Below are 17,500 nucleotides of genomic sequence, written 5' to 3'. Positions count from 1 at the left end.
ACAGCAAAATCACAGTCTACTTAAACAGAGCAATACTCAATCATGAGGCATCAAAGCCAAAGGAACTGAGTAACATTAAGAAATGCTATAGATGGAAGGAATGCAGTTTGGAAACCTACCAAAAAACAATTAGGCAACAACAAATTCAATCCCTTCTAGACAATTTCCTGGGTAAAACATTCCACTGTAATAGTGAAGGTGTAAACTTGGCAGTAGAAAATCTTAACAGTATATTTGACCTCTCAGCTTCCCTATCAAATCTAAAAATCTCAAATAGAAAACCGAAGAAAACAATGACAAATGGTTTGATGAAGAATGCAAAAAATCTAAAAAAGAAATTGAGAAACCTGTCCAACCAAAAACATAGAGACCCGGAAAACCTGAGTCTACGCCTTCACTATGGTGAATCACTAAAACAATACAGAAATACACTACGGAAAAAAGAAGGAACAGCATGTCAGAAATCAGCTCAATGTAATTGAAGAATCCATAGACTCTAACCACTTCTGGGAAAATTGGAAAACACTAAACAAACAACAACACGAAGAATTATCTATCCAAAATGGAGATGTATGGGTAAACCACTTCTCCAATCTTTTTTTGGCTCTCTAACAAAGAATAAAGAGCAAAAACATATACATGATCAAATACAGATCTTAGAATAAACTATTAAAGACTACCAGAACCCACTGGATTCTCCAATTACATTGAATGAACTACAGGACAAAATAAAAACCCTCCAACCCAAAAAGGCCTGTGGTGTTGATGGTACCTCAGTAAAATGATCAAATATACAGACAACAAATTCCATCTGGCTATACTAAAACTCTTTAACATCATCCTTAGCTCTGGCATCTTCCCAAATATTTGGAACCAAGGGCTGATCACCCCAATCCACAAAAGTGGAGACAAATTTGACCCCAATAACTACCGTGGAATATGCGTCAACAGTAACCTTGGGGAAATCCTCTGCATTATCATTAACACCAGACTCGTACATTTCCTCAATGAAAACAATGTACTGATCAAATGTCAAATTGGCTTTTTACCAAATTACCGTACAACAGACCATGTATTCACCCTGCACACCCTAATTGACAACCAAACAAACCAAAACAAAGGCAAAGTCTTCTCATGCTTTGTTGATTTCAAAAAAGCCTTCGACTCAACTTGGCATGAGGGTCTGCTATACAAACTGATGGAAAGTGGTGTTGGGGGTAAAACATATGACATTATAAAATCCATGTACACAAACAACAAGTGTGCGGTTAAAATTGCCAAAAAACACACACATTTCTTCACACAGGGTCGTGGGGTGAGACAGGGATGCAGCTTAAGCCCCACCCTCTTCAACATATATATCAACACATTGGTGCGGGCACTAGAAAAGTCTGCAGCACCTGGCCTCACCCTACTAGAATCCGAAGTCAAATGTCTGCTGTTTGCTGATGTTCTGGTGCTTCTGTCACCAACCAAGGAGTGCCTACAGCAGCACCTAGATCTTATGCACAGATTCTGTCAGACCTGGGCCCTGACAGTAAATCTCAGTAAGACCAAAATAATGGTGTTCCAAAAAAGGTCCAGTCACCAGGACCACAAATACAAATTCCATCTAGACACTGTTGCCCTAGAGCACACAAAAAGCTATACATACCTTGGCCTAAACATCAGCGCCACAGGTAACTTCCACAAAGCTGTGCACGATCTGAGAGACAAGGCAAGAAGGGCATTCTATGCCATCAAAAGGAACATAAATTTCAACATACCAATTAGGATTTGGCTAAAAATACTTGAATCAGTCATAGAGCCCATTGCCCTTTATGGTTGTGAGGTCTGGGGTCCGCTCACCAACCAAGACTTCACAAAATGGGACAAACACCAAATTGAGACTCTGCACGCAGAATTCTGCAAAAATATCCTCCGTGTACAACGTAGAACACCAAATAATGCATGCAGAGCAGAATCAGGCCGATACCCACTAATTATCAAAATCCAGAAAAGAGCCGTTAAATTCTATAACCACCTAAAAGGAAGCGATTCCCAAACCTTCCACAACAAAGCCATCACCCACAGAGAGATGAACCTGGAGAAGAGTCCCCTAAGCAAGCTGGTCCTGGGGCTCTGTTCACAAACACAAACACACCCTACAGAGCCCCAGGACAGCAGCACAATTAGACCAACCAAATCATGAGAAAACAAAAAGATAATTACTTGACACATTGGAAAGAATTAACAAAAAAACAGAGCAAACTAGAATGCTATTTGGCCCTACACAGAGAGTACACAGCGGCAGAATACCTGACCACTGTGACTGACCCATAATTAAGGAAAGCTTTGACTATGTACAGACTCAGTGAGCATAGCCTTGCTATTGAGAAAGGCCGCCGTAGGCAGACATGGCTCTCAAGAGAAGACAGGCTATGTGCTCACTGCCCACAAAATGAGGTGGAAACTGAGCTGCACTTCCTAACCTCCTGCCCAATGTATGACCATATTTGAGAGACATATTTCCCTCAGATTACACAGATCCACAAAGAATTCGAAAACAAATCCAATTTTGATAAACTCCCATATCTACTGGGTGAAATACCACAGTGTGCCATCACAGCAGCAAGATTTGTGACCTGTTGCCACGAGAAAAGGGCAGCCAATGAAGAACAAACACCATTGTAAATACAACCCATATTTATGCTTATTTAATTTATCTTGTGTCCTTTAACCATTTGTACATTGTTAAAACACTGTATATATATATATATAATATGACATTTGTAATGTCTTTATTGTTTTGAAACTTCTGTATGTGTAATGTTTACTGTTCATTTGTATTGTTTGTTTCACTTTATATATTATCTACCTCACTTGCTTTGGCAAGGGTAGCCTAGTGGTTAGAGTGTAGAGGCGGCAGGGTAGCCTAGTGGTTAGAGTGTAGAGGGGGCAGGGTAGCCTAGTGGTTAGAGTGTAGAGGTGGCATGGTAGCCTAGTGGTTAGAGTGTAGAGGCGGCAGGGTAGCCTAGTGGTTAGAGTGTAGAGGTGGCAGGGTAGCCTAGTGGTTAGAGTGTAGAGGTGGCAGGGTAGCCTAGTGGTTAGAGTGTAGAGGCGGCAGGGTAGCCTAGTGGTTAGAGTGTAGAGGTGGCAGGGTAGCCTAGTGGTTAGAGTGTAGAGGGGGCAGCGTAGCCTAGTGGTTAGAGTGTAGAGGCGGAACGGTAGCCTAGTGGTTAGAGTGTAGAGGTGGCAGGGTAGCCTAGTGGTTAGAGTGTAGAGGTGGCAGGGTAGCCTAGTGGTTAGAGTGTAGAGGTGGCAGGGTAACCTAGTGGTTAGAGTGTAGAGGTGGCAGCGTAGCCTAGTGGTTAGAGTGTAGAGGTGGCAGGGTAGCCTAGTGGTTAGAGTTCAGAGGTGGCAGGGTAGTCTAGTGGTTAGAGTGTAGAGGCGACAGGGTAGCCTAGTGGATAGAGTGTAGAGGTGGCAGGGTAGCCTAGTGGTTAGAATGTAGAGGTGGCAGGGTAGCCTAGTGGTTAGAGTGTAGAGGCGGCAGGGTAGCCTAGTGGTTAGAGTGTAGAGGTGGCAGGGTAGCCTAGTGGTTAGAGTGTAGAGGGGGCAGAGTAGCCTAGTGGTTAGAGTGTAGAGGCGGAAGGGTAGCCTAGTGGTTAGAGTGTAGAGGTGGCAGGGTAGCCTAGTGGTTAGAGTGTAGAGGTGGCAGGGTAGCCTAGTGGTTAGAGTGTAGAGGTGGCAGGGTAGCCTAGTGGTTAGAGTGTAGAGGCGGCAGGGTAGCCTAGTGGTTAGAGTGTAGAGGTGGCAGGGTAGCCTAGTGGTTAGAGTGTTGAGGGGGCAGCGTAGCCTAGTGGTTAGAGTGTAGAGGCGGAAGGGTAGCCTAGTGGTTAGAGTGTAGAGGTGGCAGGGTAGCCTAGTGGTTAGAGTGTAGAGGGGGCAGCGTAGCCTAGTGGTTAGAGTGTAGAGGCGGAAGGGTAGCCTAGTGGTTAGAGTGTAGAGGTGGCAGGGTAGCCTAGTGGTTAGAGTGTAGAGATGGCAGGGTAGCCTAGTGGTTAGAGTGTAGAGGTGGCAGGGTAACCTAGTGGTTAGAGTGTAGAGGTGGCAGCGTAGCCTAGTGGTTAGAGTGTAGAGGTGGCAGGGTAGCCTAGTGGTTAGAGTTTAGAGGTGGCAGGGTAGTCTAGTGGTTAGAGTGTAGAGGCGGCAGGGTAGCCTAGTGGATAGAGTGTAGAGGTGGCAGGGTAGCCTAGTGGTTAGAGTGTAGAGGCGGCAGGGTAGCCTAGTGGTTAGAGTGTAGAGGTGGCAGGGTAGCCTAGTGGTTAGAGTGTAGAGGGGGCAGCGTAGCCTAGTGGTTAGAGTGTAGAGGCGGAAGGGTAGCCTAGTGGTTAGAGTGTAGAGGTGGCAGGGTAGCCTAGTGGTTAGAGTGTAGAGGCGGCAGGATAGCCTAGTGGTTAGAGTGTAGAGGTGGCAGGGTAGCCTAGTGGTTAGAGTGTAGAGGTGGCAGGGTAGCCTAGTGGTTAGAGTGTAGAGGTGGCAGGGTAACCTAGTGGTTAGAGTGTAGAGGTGGCAGCGTAGCCTAGTGGTTAGAGTGTAGAGGTGGCAGGGTAGCCTAGTGGTTAGAGTTTAGAGGTGGCAGGGTAGTCTAGTGGTTAGAGTGTAGAGGCGGCAGGGTAGCCTAGTGGATAGAGTGTAGAGGTGGCAGGGTAGCCTAGTGGTTAGAGTGTAGAGGTGGCAGGGTAGCCTAGTGGTTAGAGTGTAGAGGCGGCAGGGTAGCCTAGTGGTTAGAGTGTAGAGGTGGCAGGGTAGCCTAGTGGTTAGAGTGTAGAGGGGGCAGCGTAGCCTAGTGGTTAGAGTGTAGAGGCGGAAGGGTAGCCTAGTGGTTAGAGTGTAGAGGTGGCAGGGTAGCCTAGTGGTTAGAGTGTAGAGGTGGCAGGGTAGCCTAGTGGTTAGAGTGTAGAGGTGGCAGGGTAGCTTAGTGGTTAGAGTGTAGAGGTGGCAGGGTAACCTAGTGGTTAGAGTGTAGAGGTGGCAGCGTAGCCTAGTGGTTAGAGTGTAGAGGTGGCAGGGTAGCCTAGTGGTTAGAGTGTAGAGGTGGCAGGGTAGTCTAGTGGTTAGAGCATTGGAATAGTAACCGAAAGTTTGCAAGTTCAAATCTCCGAGCCGGCAAGGTACAAAATCTGTCGCTCTGCCCTTGAACAGGCAGTTAACCCACTGTTCCTAGGCCGTCATTGAAAATAAGAATTTGTTCTTAACTGACTTGCCTAGTAAAATAAAATAAAAATTAAATGTTTCCCATGCCAATAAAGCCCTTGAATTGAAATTGAGAGAGAGAGAGAGAGAGAGAGAGAGAGTTTATATACAGTTATCTAGGTATTGAGGGACATAGTTTTAGGTGAGAGAGAGAGGTTATCTAGGTATTGAGGGACATAGTTTTAGGTGAGAGAGAGAGAGAGGTTATCTAGGTATTGAGGGACATAGTTTTAGGTGAGAGAGAGAGAGAGAGGTTATCTAGGTATTGAGTGACATAGTTTTAGGTGAGAGAGAGAGAGAGAGAGGTTATCCAGGTATTGAAGGACATAGTTTTAGGTGAGAGAGAGAGAGAGAGAGAGAGAGAGGTTATCTAGGTATTGAAGGACATAGTTTTAGGTGAGAGAGAGAGAGGTTATCTAGGTATTGAAGGACATAGTTTTAGGTGAGAGAGAGAGAGGTTATCTAGGTATTGAAGGACATAGTTTTAGGTGAGAGAGAGAGAGAGAGAGAGAGAGAGAGAGAGAGAGAGAGAGAGAGAGAGAGAGAGAGAGAGAGAGAGAGAGAGAGAGAGAGAGAGAGAGAGAGAGAGAGAGAGAGAGAGAGAGAGAGAGAGAGAGAGAGAGAGAGAGAGAGAGAGAGAGAGAGGTTATCCAGGTATTGAGGGAGGTAGTTTTAGGTGACCTACTCCTGCCATATGTGGAGTCCTGTTCCCATCCATGCTCAAACCGGTTTTGGCTGCAATGTGGACTAAAATAATCCCAGTCAGACTGGTCAGTGTTCTGATAGTGACAGGTTTGCCCTGTGGTTTTCTGTGGGCCCCTGTCATCGCCCCTGCAGCAGAAGGTCAATTGTCATTCAGAATTATGTACAGTAGCTGACAGTGTCGAAGTCCCAAATCGCACCCTATTCCCTATTATAGTGTACTACTTTTGGCCAGAGCCTTATAAGTAGTGCACTTTACTAAGGAATAGGGTGGCGTTTGGGATGCGGCCCAGTGCTACGGACCTACTGGTCCCGCTGTGCACCTCGAAGCCTTACTCTCATGAGAATATCAGGTCTGGCACTCGGCTGCCTCCGGGGGCCTCACAGGAAGCTGGAAACTCAAGGTTGGATTTTTTTGGTTTTGAGGGTGTTTGTGTGTGTGCGTGTGTGTGGGCGTGTGTTCTGTCTTAATCCTGTTTGAATGATGCCATGCTGACAGACAGGTTAAGATGGACGCCAGGGAAATAATGCCTCTCCCTTCAGATCTGTGCTGGTTCCCTCACTACTCTAGCCTCTCCCTTCAGATCAGTACAGGTTCCCTCACTACTCTAGCCTCTCCCTTCAGATCAGTGTTGGTTCCCTCACTACTCTAGCCTCTCCCTTCAGATCAGTGTTGGTTCCCTCACTACTCTAGCCTCTCCCTTCAGATCAGTGTTGGTTCCCTCTCTACTCTAGCCTCTCCCTTCAGATCAGTGTTGGTTCCCTCACTACTCTAGCCTCTCCCTTCAGATCAGTCTTGGTTCCCTCACTACTCTAGCCTCTCCCTTCAGATCAGTGTTGGTTCCCTCACTACTCGAGCCTCTCCCTTCAGATCAGTGTTGGTTCCCTCACTACTCTAGCCTCTCCCTTCAGATCAGTGTTGGTTCCCTCACTACTCGAGCCTCTCCCTTCAGATCAGTGTTGGTTCCCTCACTACTCTAGCCTCTCCCTTCAGATCAGTGTTGGTTCCCTCACTACTCTAGCCTCTCCCTTCAGATCAGTACTGGTTCCCTCACTACTCTAGCCTCTCCCTTCAGATCAGTGTTGGTTCCCTCACTACTCGAGCCTCTCCCTTCAGATCAGTGTTGGTTCCCTCACTACTCTAGCCTCTCCCTTCAGATCAGTGTTGGTTCCCTCACTACTCGAGCCTCTCCCTTCAGATCAGTACTGGTTCCCTCACTACTCTAGCCTCTCCCTTCAGATCAGTGCTGGTTCCCTCACTACTCTAGCCTCTCCCTTCAGATCAGTGCTGGTTCCCTCACTACTCTAGCCTCTCCCTTCAGATCAGTACTGGTTCCCTCACTACTCTAGCCTCTCCCTTCAGATCAGTGCTGGTTCCCTCACTACTCTAGCCTCTCCCTTCAGATCAGTGTTGGTTCCCTCACTACTCTAGCCTCTCCCTTCAGATCAGTGTTGGTTCCCTCACTACTCGAGCCTCTCCCTTCAGATCAGTGTTGGTCTAGCCTCTCCCTTCAGATCAGTGTTGGTTCCCTCACTACTCGAGCCTCTCCCTTCAGATCAGTACTGGTTCCCTCACTACTCTAGCCTCTCCCTTCAGATCAGTGCTGGTTCCCTCACTACTCTAGCCTCTCCCTTCAGATCAGTACTGGTTCCCTCACTACTCTAGCCTCTCCCTTCAGATCAGTGCTGGTTCCCTCACTACTCTAGCCTCTCCCTTCAGATCAGTACTGGTTTGAGTCCCTCACTACTCTAGCCTCTCCCTTCAGATCAGTGCTGGTTCCCTCACTACTCTAGCCTCTCCCTTCAGATCAGTACTGGTTCCCTCACTACTCTAGCCTCTCCATTCAGATCAGTGCTGGTTCCCTCACTACTCTAGCCTCTCCCTTCAGATCAGTACTGGTTCCCTCACTACTCTAGCCTCTCCCTTCAGATCAGTACTGGTTCCCTCACTACTCTAGCCTCTCCCTTCAGATCAGTGCTGGTTTGAGCCCCTCACATCTTCTTCACCACTAGCTACATCACCTCCTCTTTTAAGACAAGAGCGCTTTGAGTTCACTTAAAATATCAGTTTGTCGGCTGTCTGTAACAGGTCTATTGATTTAGTCTCTGAATCAGATGTTACTGATGAAGGTCTCAAGAGCCAAATCAGTGGCAGAGCAATAGTGACAGTTCACCCTATAGTTAACCTACGACCCCTCGTTCACCCTATAGTTAACCTACGACCCCTAGTTCACCCTATAGTTAACCTACGACCCCTCGTTCACCCTATAGTTAACCTACGACCCCTAGTTCACCCTATAGTTAACCTACGACCCCTCGTTCACCCTATAGTTAACCTACGACCCCTAGTTCACCCTATAGTTAACCTACGACCCCTAGTTCACCCTATAGTTAACCTACGACCCCTAGTTCACCCTATAGTTAACCTACGGCCCCTAGTTCACCCTATAGTTAACCTACGACCCCTAGTTCACCCTATAGTTAACCTACGACCCCTAGTTCACCCTATAGTTAACCTACGACCCCTAGTTCACCCTATAGATAACCTACGACCCCTAGTTCACCCTATAGTTAACCTACGGCCCCTAGTTCACCCTATAGGTAACCTACGACCCCTAGTTCACCCTATAGTTAACCTATGACCCCTAGTTCACCCTATAGTTACCCTACGACCCCTCGTTCACCCTATAGTTAACCTACGACCCCTAGTTCACCCTATAGTTAACCTACGACCCCTAGTTCACCCTATAGTTAACCTACGACCCGTAGTTCACCCTATAGTTAACCTACGACCCCTAGTTCACCCTATAGTTGACCTATGACCCCTCGTTCACCCTATAGTTAACCTACGACCCCTAGTTCACCCTATAGTTAACCTACGACCCCTCGTTCACCCTATAGTTAACCTACGACCCCTAGTTCACCCTATAGTTAACCTACGACCCCTAGTTCACCCTATAGTTAACCTACGACCCCTAGTTCACCGTATAGTTAACCTACGGCCCCTAGTTCACCCTATAGTTACCCTACGACCCCTCGTTCACCCTATAGATAACCTACGGCCCCTAGTTCACCCTATAGTTACCCTACGACCCCTAGTTCACCCTATAGTTAACCTACGGCCCCTAGTTCACCCTATAGTTACCCTACGACCCCACGTTCACCCTATAGTAACCCTACGGCCCCTAGTTCACCCTATAGTTAACCTACGGCCCCTAGTTCACCCTATAGTTAACCTACGGCCCCTAGTTCACCCTATAGTTAACCTAGGGCCCCTAGTTCACCCTATAGTTAACCAACAGCCCCTAGTTCACCCTATAGTTAACCTACGACCCCGCGTTCACCCTATAGTTACCCTACGACCCCGCGTTCACCCTATAGTTAACCTACGGCCCCTCGTTCACCCTATAGTTACCCTACGACCCCGCGTTCACCCTATAGTTAACCTACGGCCCCTAGTTCACCCTATAGTTACCCTACGACCCCTCGTTCACCCTATAGTTAACCTACGGCCCCTAGTTCACCCTATAGTTACCCTACGACCCCTAGTTCACCCTATAGTTAACCTACGACCCCTAGTTCACCCTATAGTTAACCTACGGCCCCTCGTTCACCCTATAGTTACCCTACGACCCCTCGTTCACGCTATAGTTAACCTACGACCCCTCGTTCACCCTATAGTTAACCTACGGCCCCTAGTTCACCCTATAGTTACCCTACGACCCCTACATCAGTTGACTTTAACACGCTTCAGATACGATCTGTCTTTCACAGATATGGATATAGGGTAGGGTTAGAGTAGGGATAGGATGGGGTAGGGGTAGGGTTTGGTAGAGATAGGATGGGCTAGGGGTAGGGTTAGAGTAGGGATAGGATAGTGTAGGGGTAGAGTAGGGATAGGATGCGGTAGGGGTAGGGTTTGGTAGATATAGGATGGGGTAGGGGTAGGGTTAGAGTAGGGATAGGATGGGGTAGGGGTAGGGATAGGATGGGGTAGGGGTAGGGTTAGAGTAGGGATAGGATGGGGTAGGGGTAGGGTTAGAGTAGGGATAGGATGGGGTAAGGGTAGGGTTTGGTAGGGATAGGATGGGGTAGGGTTAGAGTAGGGATAGGATGGGGTAGGGGTAGAGTAGGGATAGGATGGGGTAGGGGTAGGGTTAGAGTAGGGATAGGATGGGGTAGGGGTAGGGTTTGGTAGAGATAGGATGGGGTAGGGGTAGGGTTAGAGTAGGGATAGGATGGGGTAGGGGTAGGGTTAGAGTAGGGATAGGATGGGGTAGGGGTAGGGTTTGGTAGAGATAGGATGGGGTAGGGGTAGAGGGTAGAGTAGGGATAGGATGGGGTAAGGGTAGGGTTAGAGTAGGGATAGGATGGGGTAGGGGTAGGGTTAGAGTAGGGATAGGATGGGGTAGGGGTAGGATTGTGTAGGGGTATGGGTAGAGGTAGAGTAGGGATAGGACTGTGTAGGGGTAGAAGTAGGGTAGAGGGTAGAGTAGGGATAGGATAGTGTAGGGGTAGGGGTAGAGGTAGAGTAGGGATTGTGTAGGGGTAGAGGGTAGAGTAGGGATAGGATGGGGTAGGGGTAGGGTTAGAGTAGGAATAGGATAGTGTAGGGGTAGAGTAGGGATAGGATGGAGTAGGGTTAGAGTAGGGATAGGATGGGGTAGGGGTAGGGTTAGAGTAGGGATAGGATGGGGTAGGGGTAGAGGGTAGAGTAGGGATAGGATAGTGTATGGGTAGGGGTAGAGGTAGAGTAGGGATTGTGTAGGGGTAGAGGGTAGAGTAGGGATAGGATGGGGTAGGGGTAGGGTTAGAGTAGGAATAGGATAGTGTAGGGGTAGAGTAGGGATAGGATGGGGTAGGGTTAGAGTAGGGATAGGATGGGGTAGGGTTAGGGTTAGAGTAGGGATAGGATGGGGTAGGGGTAGAGGGTAGAGTAGGGATAGGAAGGGGTAGGGGTAGAGGGTAGAGTAGGGATAGGATGGGGTAGGGGTAGGGTTAGAGTAGGGATAGGATGGGGTAGGGGTAGAGGGTAGAGTAGGGATAGGATAGGGTAGGGGTAGGGTTAGAGTAGGGATAGGATGGGGTAAGGGTAGGGTTAGAGTAGGGATAGGATGGGGTAGGGGTAGAGGGTAGAGTAGGGATAGGATGGGGTAAGGGTAGAGTAGGGATAGGATGGGGTAGGGGTAGGGTTAGAGTAGGGATAGGATGGGGTAGGGGTAGAGGGTAGAGTAGGGATAGGATGGGGTAGGGGTAGGGTTAGAGTAGGGATAGGATGGGGTAGGGGTAGAGGGTAGAGTAGGGATAGGATGGGGTAGGGGTAGAGGGTAGAGTAGGGATAGGATGGGGTAGGGGTAGGGTTAGAGTAGGGATAGGATGGGGTAGGGGTAGAGGGTAGAGTAGGGATAGGATGGGGTAGGGGTAGAGGGAAGAGTAGGGATAGGATGGGGTAGGGGTAGGGTTAGAGTAGGGATAGGATGGGGTAGGGGTAGAGGGTAGAGTAGGGATAGGATGGGGTAGGGGTAGGGTTAGAGTAGGGATAGGATGGGGTAGGGGTAGAGTAGGGATAGGATGGGGTAGGGGGGTAGGGATAGGATAGGGGGATAGGGATAGGGGGGTAGGGGTAGGGTTTGGTAGAGATAGTATGGGGTAGGGGTAGGGGTAGAGTAGGGATAGGATGGGGTAAGGGTAGGGTTAGAGTAGGGATATAATGGGGTAGGGGTAGGGATAGGATGGGGTAGGGATAGGATGGGATAGGGGTAGGGTTAGAGTAGGGATAGGATGGGGTAGGGGTAGGGTTAGAGTAGGGATAGGATGGGGTAGGGATAGGGTTAGAGTAGGGATAGGTAGGGGTAGAGTAGGGATAGGATGGGGTAGGGGTAGGGTTAGAGTAGGGATAGGATGGGGTAGGGGTAGGGTTAGAGTAGGGATAGGATGGGGTAGGGGTAGAGTAGGGATAGGATGGGGTAGGGGTAGGGTTTGGTAGGGATAGGATGGGGTAGGGTTAGAGTAGGGATAGGATGGGGTAGGTGTAGGGTTTGGTAGGGATAGGATGGGGTAGGGTTAGAGTAGGGATAGGATGGGGTAGGGGTAGAGGTAGGGTAGAGTAGGGATAGGATAGTGTAGGGGTAGGGTAGAGTAGGGATAGGATGGGGTAGGGGTAGGGGTAGAGGGTGCCGGTTGAGACACTTCATGTCTTTAATAGCCTCACCACTGTGAGTTCTCTGTCAGTAACTTTCCGATTGGCACTTTCAGCAGGTACCTGGTTTCCTGCTAGCTGCAGGTGAGATTCTGATTGGCCACATTTTGTCAGGCTTTCAAATCCCCTACCTCCCCCCTGTGTGAATAAAGGATTACTATGTCGCTGGTTAATAGATGACACACACACACACACACACACACACACACACACACACACAGACACAGACACAGACACAGACACAGACACACACACACACACACACACACACACACACACACACACACACACACACACACACACACACACACACACACACACACACACACACACACACACACACACACACACAGACACAGACACAGACACACACACACACACACACACACTCGGTGGTGTTTAATGGAGTAGTGTAGCTGCTCTGTCTTCAGTGTTGAAGTGGCCATTGTGTGTTTGGATAGCCGTTCAACTCCGTTGTTTATTCAGTGTGTGTCCCCCAAAGGTTACCTCCTATCTGTTACCTCCTATCTGTCCTCTGTTACCTCCTATCTGTCACCTCCTATCTGTTACCTCCCATCTGTTACCTCCTATCTGTTACCTCCTATCTGTTACCTCCTATCTGTTACCTCCTATCTGTTACCTCCTATCTGTTACCTCCTATCTGTCATCTGTTACCTCCTATCTGTCATCTGTTACCTCCTATCTGTCATCTGTTACCTCCTATCTGTTACCTCCTATCTGTTACCTCCTATCTGTCATCTGTTACCTCCTATCTGTCATCTGTTACCTCCTATCTGTTACCTCCCATCTGTTACCTCCTATCTGTTACCTCCTATCTGTTACCTCCTATCTGTTACCTCCTATCTGTTACCTCCTATCTGTTACCTCCTATCTGTTACCTCCTATCTGTTACCTCCTATCTGTCATCTGTTACCTCCTATCTGTTACCTCCCATCTGTTACCTCCTATCTGTTACCTCCTATCTGTTACCTCCTATCTGTTACCTCCTATCTGTTACCTCCTATCTGTTACCTCCTATCTGTCATCTGTTACCTCCTATCTGTTACCTCCTATCTGTTACCTCCTATCTATCATCTGTTACCTCCTATCTGTCCTCTGTTACCTCCTATCTGTTACCTCCTATCTGTCATCTGTTACCTCCTATCTGTTACCTCCTATCTGTTACCTCCTATCTGTCATCTGTTACCTCCTATCTGTCATCTGTTACCTCCTATCTGTTACCTCCTATCTGTCATCTGTTACCTCCTATCTGTCATCTGTTACCTCCTATCTGTCATCTGTTACCTCCTATCTGTTACCTCCTATCTGTTACCTCCCATCTGTTACCTCCCATCTGTTACCTCCTATCTGTTACCTCCTATCTGTTACCTCCTATCTGTTACCTCCTATCTGTTACCTCCTATCTGTCATCTGTTACCTCCTATCTGTTACCTCCTATCTGTTACCTCCTATCTGTTACCTCCTATCTGTTACCTCCTATCTGTCATCTGTTACCTCCTATCTGTCATCTGTTACCTCCTATCTGTCATCTGTTACCTCCTATCTGTTACCTCCTATCTGTTACCTTCTATCTGTTACCTCCTATCTGTTACCTCCTATCTGTCCTCTGTTACCTCCTATCTGTTACCTCCTATCTGTTACCTCCCATCTGTTACCTCCTATCTGTCCTCTGTTACCTCCTATCTGTTACCTCCTATCTGTTACCTCCTATCTGTTACCTCCTATCTGTCCTCTGTTACCTCCTATCTGTTACCTGTTACCTCCCATCTGTTACCTCCTATCTGTCCTCTGTTACCTCCTATCTGTTACCTCCTATCTGTTACCTCCTATCTGTTACCTCCTATCTGTCCTCTGTTACCTCCTATCTGTTACCTCCTATCTGTTACCTCCTATCTGTTACCTCCTATCTGTCCTCTGTTACCTCCTATCTGTCATCTGTTACCTCCTATCTGTCATCTGTTACCTCCTATCTGTTACCTCCTATCTGTTACCTCCCATCTGTTACCTCCTATCTGTTACCTCCTATCTGTTACCTCCTATCTGTCATCTGTTACCTCCTATCTGTTACCTCCTATCTGTTACCTCCTATCTGTTACCTCCTATCTGTCATCTGTTACCTCCTATCTGTCATCTGTTACCTCCTATCTGTCATCTGTTACCTCCTATCTGTTACCTCCTATCTGTTACCTCCTAAAGGTAGTAGTTATAGTAAAGGTAGTAGTTATAGTAAAGGTAGTAGTTATAGTAAAGGTAGTAGTTATATTAAAGGTAGTAGTTATAGTAAAGGTAGTTGTTATAGTAAAGGTAGTAGTTATAGTAAAGGCATTAGGTAGTAGTTATAGTAAAGGCATTAGGTAGTAGTTATAGTAAAGGTAGTAGTTATAGTAAAGGTAGTAGTTATATTAAAGGTAGTAGTTATAGTAAAGGTAGTAGTTATATTAAAGGTAGTAGTTATAGTAAAGGTAGTTGTTATAGTAAAGGTAGTAGTTATAGTAAAGGCATTAGGTAGTAGTTATAGTAAAGGCATTAGGTAGTAGTTATAGTAAAGGTAGTAGTTATAGTAAAGGTAGTAGTTATAGGTAGTAGTTATATTGAAGTTATATTGTAGTTATTGTAGTTATATTGATTTATATTATAGTAAAGGCATTAGGTAGTAGTTATAGTAAAGGTAGTAGTTATATTAAAGGTAGTAGTTATATTAAAGGTAGTAGTTATATTAAAGGTAGTAGTTATAGTAAAGGTAGTAGTTATAGTAAAGGTAGTAGTTATATTAAAGGTAGTAGTTATAGTAAAGGTAGTAGTTATAAGGTAGTAGTTAAAGGTAGTAGTTATAGTAAAGGTAGTTGTTATAGTAAAGGTAGTAGTTATAGTAAAGGCATTAGGTAGTAGTTATAGTAAAGGCATTAGGTAGTAGTTATAGTAAAGGTAGTAGTTATAGTAAAGGTAGTAGTTATATTAAAGGTAGTAGTTATAGTAAAGGTAGTAGTTATATTAAAGGTAGTAGTTATAGTAAAGGTAGTTGTTATAAAAAGGTGATTTAGTTATAGTAAAGGCATTAGGTAGTAGTTATAGTAAAGGCATTAGGTAGTAGTTATAGTAAAGGTAGTAGTTATAGTAAAGGTAGTAGTTATAGGTAGTAGTTATATTGAAGTTATATTGTAGTTATTGTAGTTATATTGATTTATATTATAGTAAAGGCATTAGGTAGTAGTTATAGTAAAGGTAGTAGTTATATTAAAGGTAGTAGTTATATTAAAGGTAGTAGTTATATTAAAGGTAGTAGTTATAGTAAAGGTAGTAGTTATAGTAAAGGTAGTAGTTATAGGTAGTAGTTATATTAAAGGTAGTAGTTATAGTAAAGGTAGTAGTTATAGTAAAGGTAGTAGTTATAGGTAGTAGTTATAGTAAAGGCATTAGGTAGTAGTTATAGTAAAGGTAGTAGTTATAGTAAAGGTAGTAGTTATAGTAAAGGTAGTAGTTATAGTAAAGGTAGTAGTTATAGTAAAGGTAGTAGTTATATTAAAGGTAGTAGTTATAGTAAAGGTAGTAGTTATAGTAAAGGTAGTAGTTATAGTAAAGGTAGTAGTTATAGTAAAGGTAGTAGTTATAGTAGTTAAAATGCAGGTGCTTTTACACCTGCATTGTTTGCTGTTTGGGGTTTTAGGCTGGGTTTCTGTACAGCACTTTGAGATATCAGCTGATGTACGAAGGGCTATATAAATAAATTTGATTTGATTATAGTAAAGGTAGTAGTTATAGGTAGTAGTTATATTGAAGGCATTAGGTAGTAGTTATAGTAAAGGCATTAGGTAGTAGTTATAGTAAAGGTAGTAGTTATAGTAAAGGTAGTAGTTATAGTAAAGGTAGTAGTTATAGTAAAGGTAGTAGTTATAGTAAAGGTAGTAGTTATAGTAAAGGTAGTAGTTATAGTAAAGGTAGTAGTTATAGTAAAGGTAGTAGTTATAGTAAAGGTAGTAGTTATAGTAAAGGTAGTAGTTATAGTTATAGTAAAGGTAGTAGTTATAGTAAAGGTAGTAGTTATAGTAAAGGTAGTAGTTATAGTAAAGGTAGTAGTTATATTAAAGGTAGTAGTTATAGTAAAGGTAGTAGTTATAGTAAAGGCATTAGGTAGTAGTTATAGTAAAGGTAGTAGTTATATTAAAGGTAGTAGTTATAGTAAAGTTAGTAGTTATAGTAAATAGTAAAGTAGTTATATTAAAGGTAGTAGTTATTATAGTAGTTAGTAAAGGTAGTAGTTATAGTAAAGGTAGTAGTTATAGTAAAGGTAGTTGTTATAGTAAAGGTAGTAGTTATAGTAAAGGCATTAGGTAGTAGTTATAGTAAAGGTAGTAGTTATATTAAAGGTAGTAGTTATAGTAAAGTTAGTAGTTAAAGGTAGTAGTTATAGTAAAGGTAGTAGTTATAGTAAAGGTAGTTGTTATAGTAAAGGTAGTAGTTATAGTAAAGGCATTAGGTAGTAGTTATAGTAAAGGCATTAGGTAGTAGTTATAGTAAAGGTAGTAGTTATAGTAAAGGTAGTAGTTATAGGTAGTAGTTATATTGAAGTTATATTGTAGTTATATTGATTTATATTATAGTAAAGGCATTAGGTAGTAGTTATAGTAAAGGTAGTAGTTATATTAAAGGTAGTAGTTATATTAAAGGTAGTAGTTATATTAAAGGTAGTAGTTATAGTAAAGGTAGTAGTTATAGTAAAGGTAGTAGTTATAGGTAGTAGTTATATTAAAGGTAGTAGTTATAGTAAAGGTAGTAGTTATAGTAAAGGTAGTAGTTATAGTAAAGGTAGTAGTTATAGGTAGTAGTTATAGTAAAGGCATTAGGTAGTAGTTATAGTAAAGGCAGTAGTTATAGTAAAGGTAGTAGTTATAGTAAAGGTAGTAGTTATAGTAAAGGTAGTAGTTATAGTAAAGGTAGTAGTTATAGTAAAGGTAGTAGTTATAGTAAAGGTAGTAGTTATAGTAAAGGTAGTAGTTATAGTAAAGGTAGTAGTTATATTAAAGGTAGTAGTTATAGTAAAGGTAGTAGTTATAGTAAAGGCATTAGGTAGTAGTTATAGTAAAGGTAGTAGTTATATTAAAGGTAGTAGTTATAGTAAAGTTAGTAGTTATAGTAAAGGTAGTAGTTATATTAAAGGTAGTAGTTATAGTAAAGGTAGTAGTTATAGTAAAGGTAGTAGTTATAGTAAAGGTAGTAGTTATAGTAAAGGTAGTAGTTATAGTAAAGGTAGTAGTTATAGTAAAGGTAGTAGTTATAGTAAAGTCATTGTATCCCTCCCAGATTGACTGATGCTCTCCTCTTTTCTGTCTCCTCACTCCAGTA

General features: G+C 44.3%; 1 protein-coding gene across 1 annotated transcript in view; it reads left to right on the top strand.

Moving 5' to 3' along the window:
- Window positions 1-17,500, top strand: part of tenm4 (teneurin transmembrane protein 4) — a 484,585-nt gene that overhangs the window by 346,258 nt on the left and 120,827 nt on the right. Inside the window, exon 21 of the mRNA XM_046293604.1 lies at window positions 17,499-17,500. This exon is cut by the window's right edge and continues 231 nt beyond it. Within this exon, the coding sequence (XP_046149560.1) occupies window positions 17,499-17,500 (2 nt within the window). The remainder of the gene's footprint in view (window positions 1-17,498) is intronic.

This window comes from Oncorhynchus gorbuscha, linkage group LG13 (genome assembly GCF_021184085.1).
Source record: "Oncorhynchus gorbuscha isolate QuinsamMale2020 ecotype Even-year linkage group LG13, OgorEven_v1.0, whole genome shotgun sequence".
NCBI classification, from domain to species: Eukaryota; Metazoa; Chordata; class Actinopteri; order Salmoniformes; family Salmonidae; genus Oncorhynchus; species Oncorhynchus gorbuscha.
This window is presented reverse-complemented; position numbering and strand designations above follow the sequence as displayed.